The 11,883-nt window shown below is 40.7% G+C and overlaps 1 protein-coding gene across 3 annotated transcripts; it reads left to right on the top strand.

Annotated features, from left to right (window-relative positions):
• Positions 1–222: 222 nt before the first annotated feature.
• On the top strand, positions 223–10,223 carry CCT8 (chaperonin containing TCP1 subunit 8). 3 transcript variants are annotated; one of them, XM_035546073.2, is made up of 16 exons: positions 223–356; positions 1,846–1,936; positions 2,553–2,632; positions 3,015–3,164; positions 3,439–3,619; positions 4,342–4,403; positions 4,729–4,866; positions 5,335–5,513; positions 6,207–6,273; positions 6,354–6,441; positions 6,553–6,668; positions 7,818–7,889; positions 8,079–8,243; positions 8,660–8,779; positions 9,237–9,335; positions 9,995–10,223. In XM_035546073.2, the coding sequence occupies exons 1-15, from the start codon at positions 297–299 to the stop codon at positions 9,327–9,329; spliced, it is 1,662 nt and encodes a 553-aa protein (XP_035401966.1). In that variant the 5' UTR covers positions 223–296; the 3' UTR covers positions 9,330–9,335; positions 9,995–10,223. The 3 variants fall into 3 exon arrangements, with proteins under 3 accessions (XP_035401966.1, XP_035401965.1, XP_035401967.1); XM_035546072.2 differs by having other exon boundaries at positions 9,237–9,367; XM_035546074.2 differs by lacking the exon at positions 9,237–9,335.
• The last annotated feature ends 1,660 nt before the right edge of the window (positions 10,224–11,883 follow it).

Raw genomic sequence — 11,883 nt, 5'->3', positions numbered from 1 at the left:
ACTGTATTTAATAAAAATACGAATAGGGCTCTTTTCCTCTTTACGAACGCAACACAGACTTTAAATATTGTAAAAGTGAGATGAATCAGCTGTGGTTGGTTTAATTTATAAAGGCAACGCATGGAGGACACACCAGCCCCTTCCAAGTCCCACTGCTCCCTCCCCTCACAGCGCCGCCACAGCCGCCATGACTGGGGCTGAGCCCGCCCGGCCCCTCCCCGCCTCCCACCGCGCATGCGCCTGGCCCCGCTCCCGTCGTGCGCGTTGCGGCGGTTTCCGTCCCGATCGGAGCGGCCATGGCGCTGCACGTCCCCAAGGCCCCGGGCTTCGCCCAGATGCTCAAAGAGGGCGCCAAGGTAGTGGCGGCACCGGGCGGGAGCCGTTGCCGGCCGTTAACGGCGGCACCGGGGCTGAGGGGGCGGGAGGGGGAGGGGGGCGTCTCGGCGTGGCGGCGCGGGGAAGGTTCTGGAAGGGCGGGGCGGAGCGGCGGCATGGCGGGCCGGGAGTCCCGCTAAACCCCGTTAAACCCTGTCCCCAACAGCGCGTCCTGCCTCTCCTGGAACACCCCCGGGGCGGTGATTCCACCACCTCCCCGGGCAACCCGTCCCAATGCCTGGCCGCTCCTTCTGAGGAGGAATGTCTTCTAATTTCCAATCCAAGTGTCTGGAAATGGGTTTAGGAAGGCATTTTGGCTGGGGAGGTTCTGTAGGTGGTGGTCAGCGAACTTAAACTGGACCCTGCAGTACTATTATGTGTATTTTTTGAGTATTTTTTGTTATTGGGCCTGTAGGAAAAATATCGTTGTCAGTGCTGTAAAGCAAGATGATGTTTTACCATATATAGCATTAATATAATGTAGGTCCTGATAGTAGTCAAGGACTGTGCTCGATTGAGGAGATGCTTTCTGCAAAAGAGGGAGCAGAAAGGAATTAGGTTATCTTTTTTTTTGTGAGGGAAAACGGGAGGAAAATTTGGTAGCTGCTGCTTGATGGAAAGTGAAGTTAAGCACCTTGGCTCCCTTTGCTCCTTTCAAAATCTTCCTTGTAGACAAGGAATGGCCTATTTCAAGTGTGGGGAGAGAGTAGGGAAGCAGAATGGCACAAATGCTGATTATCTAAAAGAATCAAGTCATAGGCAAGGCCAGAATGTCCAGGGCTACATTCTCCCAAACAGGAAGGCAGCTGGTGGTCTGAGATGCTTGTTTTGCATTTAGAGAGTAAGTATTGTTAGAGAGCATCTTTCTCTTTCCTATCATAGGGTATGAATATGGTGTACCTGTTTTTTAAGTAAGGCCCTTTTGGGGGTTCTGTTCTTACAAATGGAAGCTGGCTGATTAGCTTCTCAAACGCAAATCTTTTCTGAATCATTGTGCTTCTGAATTTTCAAACCACGTGTTTGAATGTAGAACCAAGTTAAATGATTTGGTGGAATACAGACTTGTGAGTAAAGAAGCACATGAAAAACCCTCATCCTCCCCCTCCATCACCAAGTTAATATTGGTTATTCTTTATCTACCTTTGGTATGCCACTAATATATTTTAGAGCAGTTAAGAGGTGCAAACTGTTAAAAACTGAGTCTCTTCTAAAATGTTCTATTCAGAAACTTATTGTGCTTGTTGAGCTGACTAGTTCAGTAGGAGGACATGCTAGTTCTTGTCTTGTCTTTGGTTAAAGTTTAGTTTCCTTTTAAACTTTTTTTTTTTTTGAAATACCAGCACTAAATCTATCAGGAACTTCAGTGAACTTGTTAGATTACTGCTTCTTTGCTGAGAAGTGAGTAGTTCATCATCTCTTGTGTTAGAAAGCCTAATTCTGATCAGAACGTTTTTTAATTTTTTTTTTTAGCATTATTCAGGACTGGAAGAAGCTGTCTATAGGAATATCCAAGCATGCAAAGAACTTGCTCAAACCACCCGTACAGCTTATGGACCAAATGGTAAGTAAATTCTAAAACTGTTGTAGTGATGTTGATCAAAATGGTATGTTTAAAGGCCTTGACCAAGAATCATCCGTTTCTTTCTTGAGGAGACACATTGGACTTGCTACAGACCTCCTGATACAGTCATTGCAGCTATAATGCTCACAGGATTTTGTTGGGTTAGTTCTTAAGTTATACACAAAATACCTGCTTTTGCCAGGTTTTTGTATCTGCCTGGAGACAGTTACTGTGTCCTCTTTGCTGTCTTACTGCTAAATGGAAGACCTACAAAAATTAAAGGAAAGACAGTAACTTGGTAGGTGGTCATAATAAGTGTAACCATACTATGTCCTGACAGATACACCAAGACAAATTGCATTCTCCAAGATTGATTAATTAAATTACGTATCAATATTTATGAAGAGAAAACTGCTTATTCAGAAATGAATTTGTTCTCCTTAATGGAACACACTTCTAAGTGTTATTTCACAAAAATATTTTAGATTCTTAAGTTGTAAGCAGCGGTAACGTTTTGATGTGTGAGATAAATCCAAAAGCTATGGAAACAGTATTTCTGTGCAAAGCAACCCTTGCCTAATAAATAATTTTATTTCCCCCCCCACCCCACCCTTAGGAATGAACAAAATGGTTATCAATCATCTGGAGAAGCTTTTTGTTACAAATGATGCTGCTACTATCTTGAGAGAGCTGGAGGTGAGTGAATGAAATAGCTGCTGTGTTAAAAACACAGCTGGAAGGCTTAATTTCAGGCTTCTCTCATGTTGCAGAATGTGATAGTGAAACCTTTGCATGCTGTAAAAGTAGCACAGAACCAGTGAGAAAGATGTCTGATTTATGTTGTAGGGGAGCTGTTCAGTTCTTTGTGATTTTTTTCCATAGATATTTATAGTCGTGCTTATTACAGAAATTACCTAATTAAATTAATTGTACTGCTTTCTTTTTCATACTTTGTGCATACAGTGTATCTTTAGATAGAACTTGGAGTAAGAGCGCTTATACTGGATGCACAGGAAAACCTGGAGCTGCAGTCTAGGTGGGATGTTAGTGACTAAGATGTGCAACTTTTTTTCTACAGGTCCAGCATCCGGCTGCAAAAATGCTTGTGATGGCTTCCCATATGCAAGAGCAAGAAGTTGGAGATGGAACCAACTTTGTCCTTGTTTTTGCTGGGGTCCTTCTGGAGTTAGCCGAAGACCTTCTGAGGATGGGATTATCAGTCTCAGAAGTAAATTCTGTTATTGCAGTTCATGGAGCTTGAGTTCAGATTGCTATTAGTCAGTGTTCATGGGTCGTAGAACTGTGGATAGTCTGCTTCCTTCCAAATTAATTTTTAGTCAGAGGTGTACAAAGAAGAACAATATATGCTTTGCTGCTTCTGATTGCTTGCTTCCCTTGCAAGCTTTTTCATTTGTTTATGTTTTATGTCCCTTTTAAATGGAGGTAGAAGCAGTTTGAATGCATACCTAGGTAAAATAGTAAGTCTGTTATTTGCTGCACAGGTGATTGAAGGATATGAAAAAGCTTGCAAAAAAGCCCTGGAAATTCTTCCGGACTTGGTGTGCTGTTCTGCAAAGAACCTTAGAGATGTTGAAGAAGTGGCATCTTTGTTGCATACTTCAGTAATGAGCAAACAGTATGGCAACGAAAGTTTCTTGTCGAAGCTCATTGCTCAGGCCTGCGGTAAGTGGATAAGAACACTTCTGTGCATGCGTCTAAGAAGCTGAGTGGGTTTGCTTATGGTTAACATCTTCATACAAAAAAAAAAGGCATGGTTAGTTTATCAGGTTAAATTGGTGGAATAGATTAGCCTCTGAAATAGTATAGCCTTCTTTCTCATGTCGAACTCTTCACTGACGTAGCTGAGAAAAAGTCTGTGCTTTCTACTAAATGTTTATAGAAATAGGTTACTACTTTTATCTTTCAAGCAGAAAACTGTACTTTTTTTGTCATTAAGAGGATTGTTACACTTCAGAAAAGTCGTTGCTAGTCTCAGCTACAGAACAGTGAAGGCAAGATTGCAGTTGTATTGAGCTGTTGGTTTCTCCCTGTAAAGAAAAAACTTTAAAATTTGGTTTAAGTGCTTTCTGAAATACTATGGGTCAAGCTTCACTCTTGAAATACGAATGTGTAAATGGATGTTTGAACTTTATTCAGGCCTGACATATTAATGTTGCTTTCTGTTTATTACATTTTAAAAACAATTTAAAATGGTAAATTAGAGAGAAAAGGAAACTTACTTGGTGCAAGTTATCAGCAGATTATTATTACCTTAAACTAAGTGGGCAGTCAAACCATAAAATTCTAGTACTTAAAAAAAACTCCAGGCAGTATTTATGGTGTCATAGTTTTTACTTTATTCATTAAGCAACAAAAATACATTGTTTTATTTTCCTCCCAAACAGTCTCTATTCTTCCTGATTCTGGTCATTTCAACGTTGATAATATCAGAGTGTGCAAGATTGTGGTAAGTTGGGCATAGCTAGCTTTACTGTTTTCTAAAAAGTTTAATGAAAGGAGTTTAATTTTTAGATCTTTAAACTTTTGAAAGTGCCTTTTCATACCTTTTCATACGTCACATACCTTACTTTTGACCACCAACTGATCTTAAGATGGGAACCTGTAAGACAATGTTTGTTGCTAAATCAGCTTAAGACTTTTGTTGGTGTGACAATGAAGGTTGCCAGGCTCAGATGGATGTAGGGACTGCTTTTTGTAAAGGGTACTGCAGCTTTCTGGCAGTAAATGGTCAGTAATACGACTTCCACCCATTCCATCTTTTTTTCTGCCAGGGTGCTGGTATCTCTGCTTCATCAGTGCTGCATGGTATGGTTTTTAAAAAAGAAACTGAAGGAGATGTTACTTCTGTCAAAGATGCAAAAATAGCTGTGTATTCCTGCCCTTTTGATGGTATGATAACTGAAACTAAGGTATGTAGGAGCTTAAAATAAATTATGTATCTATATGTGCTTATATGTGGTTCTTAATCTCTTATTTTTAGCTTTAACTATAAATATTTTTGACACTTGGTGATTAAGATATATTTGATAAGATTGAGTTCATTAGTTTAAAAAAGTTCATAGAAAACTTCTGAAGCTAATTTTGCTTTACGGGGTTTTTGGAGGTGTGGGTGTGATTTTTATTTTTACTTTTTTTTAAGACCAGCTATGTGCTACAATGTCTGTATCTTATGATTCTCTAGAAATGCTAGAATTGCCTGTTTTTTTTGTTTGTTTTTGTTTTTTTAACTTGTTTTACTGACATTGCCTGAGAAGGGTGGTGGTATGATCAAATAGGATGACTTGAGGTTTACAGATAGGTTGTGAGATAAAACGGATTGTCAAAAACTTTTAGGCAAGTAGCTAACACCGAACTGATAAATGTATGTGTTTTACTAGGGCACCGTACTTATAAAGAATGCTGAAGAGCTGATGAACTTCAGTAAGGGAGAAGAGAATCTGATGGATTTGCAAGTCAAAGCTATAGCTGACAGTGGTGCAAATGTAGTAGTAACGGGTGGCAAAGTGGCAGACATGGCACTTCATTATGCCAACAAATACAATCTTATGTTAGTCAGGTAAGTACTGGAAGAGCATAAAACATTTGGTCTACCAGGTTTATGAAACTGGTGTATTGTTTCTTGCCTCTCAAATGACTTATAATACAGAGTATTGCAGACTGGCTTTCTAGTAGATCAAAACCTGAGCTGCAAAGTGGTGGTTTCATAGCTTATGTTTCTTGATAGTATTTCACCTCTGTATGGAAACTAACTGGGGAGTAATTTGTGTATATGATACTGTTACTTTGGCATAAGGGTCTTTACAGCTTAACTGAAATGAACTGTGTCAAAATTTGTTGATTATGTGGCCACAAAGATTCATTATACCATAAGGGGTACTCCCTGGTCGCAGTTGTCACGTGATACTTTAGCAATGGTGAGGTGCCTGTTTTCCCTACATATCACCATTACATTGATGGATGGAATAACTAATTCTTAATACTCTTCAGTCACTTCTGTGGGCCTTCAATCTTTTTGTGTATAAATAAGGCATATTTGAATAGCTTTGGTAATTTCCATGTATTTGGACTGCTTGTTTTAAAATTATTACAGAAATCATTGTATAGAGTCTTTTTAATTTGATGCAGTAAATTTTGATGGATGTCTTTAGTTACAAAATGCTTGCTAAGTTAAGGAGAGAATGCTTACTTGTGTATACTAACATTTGTTCTGGAGACCTGTGAATAGAAAAACTGTTTCTGTTTTTTAAAGGTTGAACTCAAAGTGGGATCTGAGAAGACTCTGCAAAACTGTTGGTGCAACAGCCCTACCCAGACTGGTATGGAGTCCTCAAATGAGGAGCAGGTGGGAGGGAACTGATGAGCAGGTTCATCTCTTGACCTTTCTTTTTCTTTTCAGACTCCCCCAACTCTAGAAGAAATGGGTCACTGCAACAGTGTGTATTTATCAGAGGTTGGAGATACTCAAGTTGTTGTATTTAAGCATGGTACGTACGTATGTTCTATAGAAATCCTAATGCCACTGTTCTGCAAGTATGAAACACACATTTTTACATCCAAAAACTTAATTCAGTAATGAGCATCTGCCTCTTTAACAGAAAAGGAGGATGGTGCTATTTCTACTATACTCATTCGTGGATCGACAGACAATCTGATGGATGATATAGAGAGAGCAGTGGATGATGGTGTAAATACTTTTAAAGTACTTACAAGGGTAAGTAACCAGAACATTTCAGTTACCAAAACTGAGATATGGACCAGTTGGAGGAAAGATCCCTGCTTGCTTTGGGCTCATTTGCTGTAGGGCTGTAACAGGTGCTTACATTGCCAGTTTTGGAGAGTTCCTGATATGTAGGAGAAGCTGCGTAGGGAAACGGCTGCAGATGTCCTTGTGAGCACAGTGTACGTACAGTGCTCAACATGCACTGAATTCAGTTTTTCAGGAATGAGGCAAGTCCTTGAAGATAGATTAGTTTGTACTGCTTTCTAATGGCGGTCAGCTCTTTGACCTCTTTGTAAGCCTTTTGTTTCAACATTCCTTGAAAACCAGGCACGGAAGAAAAGCTAGATGGCTTGTTTTTCTCTGGGAATCAAGAGGAAGTGACTGGTTGCAAACAATATTTTCTGGTTTATTAGTGACAAGACGCTTTCTCCACATACCACAGATATATTTCATAAATAGAGAAACTTAATTCATTTTTTTTTTTGTGATCAGCTTTTGTGTTTTTTTTTGTTGTTGTTTTGTTTTTGAGGGAGAAAGGAAATGTTTGAATATTTACTTGGAACCTGGCATGCAAAAAAGAAAAGTAAAACTCTTGCCACTGTTTGTATCTGTATGCATCAACAGATGCGCATTGATACAGAGTACAGAAACACCCATAAATTGTGCATTTATGTTCGTCTCCTGAAGTAGTCTGAAGATATACTTTGTGTGTCTGTTAAAAAGACTGGGTGTCCTTAAGCGAACACTGGTTTGCCGAAGGATATGCAAAGTTCTTAATTGTTTTTAAAGCAAAAATACTACCCTTGTGATACCTGCTGATACATTAAACTTAGGGTAGATTAGTTTCATTCATGTTGTCTCCAAACTACTTAGCAGTTAATAGAAAAGATTCAAAAAATAAAAAATAAAAAATAATTCAACTCTTGGCTTATGAGTAATAGAAGTGACTTTTATAAATAGAAAGTACCTGCATTGTTTTTTTGATTTTTGATTTTCTTTTTACAAAAGAAGCTAATTTTTTTCAGAGACATTTGTAAGGAATAAATAAATTCTGTTAAACTGATAAAGTCTTCTAAAAGTAAAATATGAACGTGGTATTTTAAGCAAAGGTTCATTTTGGTGTGGTTTGCTTGCTTGCAGGATAAACGTCTCGTTCCTGGAGGCGGTGCAACAGAGATTGAATTAGCCAAGCAGATCACATCTTATGGAGAGGTACAGCAATTTTTTTTACTTTATATATAATGTAATTACATATATTTTAATTTATATAGATACACGCACTTTTATACAAAGATATGTATGTATATTAGTGCATATAAATCAATAGTAAAACGTGAAAAAAGTACCTTCCTATCTTACTGTTTCTTTCAAATGCTTATGTGGTTTTCAACTTCGCTTTAGACTTGTCCTGGACTTGACCAGTACGCCATCAAGAAGTTTGCAGAAGCATTTGAAGCCATTCCTCGGGCACTGGCAGAAAACTCTGGCATAAAGGCTAACGAAGTCATTTCCAAACTTTATGCTGTGCATCAGGAAGGCAACAAAAATGTTGGCTTTGATATTGAGGTAAGAAGTTCCTCACATTACTTGCTGCTCAGCAGGGTTATATTGTAAAAGTACTTCTATTGCAGTGCTTATAGATAAATGCAAATCATCGAAGCTCTGTGTTTCACAAAGCTAGAAGAATACTTCTATTAGAATTCCAATACTGAAGTTTTTTTCATCAGCAGGCAGTTAAAGCGAATATAGTATAGCAGCTTTATGTAGCAGGTGGAGAGAGGTACTGAACTAGTATGTTACAGAACAAATCTTCAGTGATCACTTATTTTGACTTCCTGCTAATGGATTAGAAATGAAAATCTTGTAAAGAGAGAAAACAAGATCAGAAAAGTGGTACTTTGTTGTAAGCTTAAAAGCCTAATAACTTGTTAGGTAGAAGCCTGAGAAAACTTAAAAATAAATAAATTCCTCCTGCCTGATAGGCTGAAGCTGCTGCTGTGAAGGATATGTTGGAAGCTGGTATATTAGACACATACCTTGGAAAATCCTGGGGTATCAAGCTGGCTACAAATGCAGCAGTAACTGTCCTACGGGTCGATCAGGTAAGCATAGAAATAATTTGGGTGAAAAACTGAAACCTCTGCTTTAACTCAAGGTTTAGAACACTAATGAGAAGTATGCGGATGGTCTGGGAATACAAAGCATAAAAATTGATGTTGGAATGTTAGTTTAGAACTAAGAAGATCAGGAATTAGTTTTTTTTTTTTTTTTTTTAGGAGCTCATATTTTGGAATATGAGTTGTGATATTGCTGCTTCCATACAAGTGTTACAGTGTTCACTTTTTAAGATTTGACAAGGATAATTGATACCCATGCCCATAAAAGAACTTCCTGTAGGAGCAAGGTTTATCACAACAAAACCTTCTCATGTATGTTGGTTTATTTTTAACATGGAAAATCCCACTTAAGTAAAATGGGCGTTATAATCTTAATGACAAAAATCTTTATATATTTTGTGGAATTCCAGCAAAAGTGTATTTGCATGTAAAATTTCTGTAGATTATTATGGCAAAAACAGCAGGCGGTCCAAAAGCTCCTAAACAACAAGGACATTGGGATAAGGATGACTGGAAAGATGAGCCTGAAAAGTAGTATGCAGTAAGCTGATTCTATAGCAGCGAAGTATCAGTGTGAGTGCATGCATGACAATCACGTGTGGCAGATCTGTGTTTTTCTTGAGGGCACATAACACTGCTGGTCTTGTGCTGATTGCTGCATTTCTTACTGGTGCCACTGCAAGTTAATCTTACTCCTAAAACCAAACTTTCATTGCAGTTTGTTTCATTGTACTCAAGAGTTCGGTTTTAGTTTTACTTTGTCACTATAACAAGTGCAGAAATGAGCCTCTAACAAGGTAGAATTAGTGGACCTTGTGCCTTAAACGTGTGATGTCTAGGCTGGAGTGCAGAACAACAGCTCTGATAATTGTGCTTTCTGTTGTATGCATCCTGTGCAGCAGTCACTGGCTAGTTTATTTAAGCACTCACTTTTTCTTAGACTAACTGAAGTCATAATTTGCATGCAAAGTGAGGTAAAGTCCTTTGTATATCAGGGTTCAGTTTCTGCCATTTTCAAGGGGAAAAAAAAGGACTTATGAATTAACCAGATTTATAATAATAATCACTGGTTTAGGTTCAGAGCAGGGAACCTGCATGATTTTAGTGAATGTTGTCAGTCAGCATCGTATGACTATAATGAGATGTTGGGGGAAGAGTGATTCTGACCGTATCTTTTTCTGCTTCCCTATCACCTTCAAGATCATTATGGCAAAACCAGCAGGTGGCCCTAAACCTCCATCAGGAAAGAAAGACTGGGATGAAGACCAAAATGACTGAACAATTTAACTGTGCTTTTTAAGTTACGTGATTGAGAGTTTTGTAAGATTCCGGGTGGGGCCTGTCATGATGTTTTGGTCCCTTTAAGTTATGAACTGTCCACTAGGGTGAAGAACTTTGAACACTTCAATAAATGTACTTACTGTTAAAATGTTAACTCTCGTTTTATTTGGACTTGGTATAACATGTTTACTCCCAGTATGTGAATGTGCAGGGATGTGCTGCGTTGGGGTGAAAGTGTGTGGGTGTGGTGGGGTGACCTTGGCTGGCTGCTAGCCACCCACCCAGTTGCTCTCTCCTTCCCCCTTCCTCCACAAGATAGGGGGAGAAAAGATAAAAAGCTTGTGGGGACATCACTTACAGTTACAGTCGTGGGAATTATGTGATGCGGGGGGTGGTGAAAAACAAACTAAAACACCTTTCCCCTACCCTGTCTCTCTTCTTCCTGGGCTCAACTTCATATCATTCCCACCTCTTCTGCCTACCCTCAGTGGAGAGGATGAGGATGGGAGGCTGAGGTCATAGAATCATAGAATGGCTTGGGGTGGAAGGGATGTTAAAGCTCATCTAGTTTCAACCCCCGTGCCATAGGCAGGGATGCCACCCAGTGGATCAGGTTGGTCAAGGCCCCATTCAGCCTGGCCTTGACACCCCCAGGGATGGGGCATCCACAGCTTCTCTGGGCAGCCTGTGCCAGTGCCTCAGTACCCTCATGGTAAAGAATTTCCTCCTTGTATCTAATCTAAATCTACCCTTTTTTAGTTTAAGACCATTCTCCCTTGACCTCTCATTATCTACCACAGTAAAGAGTCCTCCATCTTTTTTTATAAGACCCTTTTAACTACCGAAAGGTTGCAATGAGGCTTCTCCAGAGCCTTCTCCAGGCTGAACAGCCCCAGCTCTCAGCCTTTCTTCACAGGAGAGGTGCTCCAGCCCTCCGATCATCTTTGTGGCCCTCCTCTGGACCTGTTCTAACAGCTCCACATCCTTCTTGTGCTGCGGGCTCCAGACCTGGACACAGTACTCCAAGTGGAGCCTCACAAGGGCAGAGCAGAGGCGGACAATCACCTCCCTTGACCTCGTGGCCTCTCCTCTGTTGATGCAGCCCAGGATGCAGTTGCCCTTCTGGGCTGCAAGCACGCACTGCTTGCTCATGTTGAGCTTTCTGTCCACCAGAGCCCCCAAGTCCTTCTCCACCAAGCTGCTCTCAGTGAGTTCTTCTCCCAGTCTGTGCTCATGTCTGGGATTGCCCTGACCCAGCTGCAGCACCTTGCACTTGGACTTGTTCAACCTCATTAGGTTCACATGGGCACACTTCTTCAGCCTGTCCAGGTCCCTTTGAATGGCATCTCTTCCTTGGGTCAGTTCCTAACATTTATTCTTCTGTTACTCCCCCTTTTGTACCCTTTTTCCCTGCTCTAAGATCCCTCCCATGGTTAACAGCTGTCCAGGAGCTGTTCCAGAGGTTATGGACCTTGGTGAAAAATTGCTCCAGCATAGGTTCCTCTCCATTGAGGGCAGTTCCTTCAGGGCACCTCCATCTGCTCTAGAGCCTGGGCACCTCCTTTCCCTGGGGTGTCCATAGGACTGCTCCTCACACTGCTCCCCTCACTGCCCCTGCTGTGCGGTGTTTGCCCTCCCTTCCCCAGGCTGCCCCCAAGGCACTGCCATCTTGGTGCCCTGTGGTGGGGCCCTTGGGGCCAGCGCGGGGCAGCCCTGGCATCACCTCACGCAGCGGCCCCTGCTACCTGAGCTGGGTACAAGAGGTGAGTGACCGTAAGCTTGTTGCAGGGAACAGGTAACTTCTGAAA

This window comes from Cygnus atratus, chromosome 1, assembly GCF_013377495.2.
Source record: "Cygnus atratus isolate AKBS03 ecotype Queensland, Australia chromosome 1, CAtr_DNAZoo_HiC_assembly, whole genome shotgun sequence".
NCBI lineage: Eukaryota > Metazoa > Chordata > Aves > Anseriformes > Anatidae > Cygnus > Cygnus atratus.
Note: the sequence above shows the minus strand (reverse complement) of the source record. Positions and strands in the feature narration are given on the sequence as shown.

Bases quoted from the DNA above. Each gene is read 5' to 3' on its own strand.
- CCT8 (XM_035546073.2), top strand. From the start codon at position 297: ATGGCGCTGCACGTCCCCAAGGCCCCGGGCTTCGCCCAGATGCTCAAA. The intron at 1,937-2,552 runs GTAAGTAAATTC...CCCCACCCTTAG, and splicing joins TACAGCTTATGGACCAAATG to GAATGAACAAAATGGTTATC. The intron at 6,442-6,552 runs GTACGTACGTAT...CCTCTTTAACAG, and splicing joins AGTTGTTGTATTTAAGCATG to AAAAGGAGGATGGTGCTATT.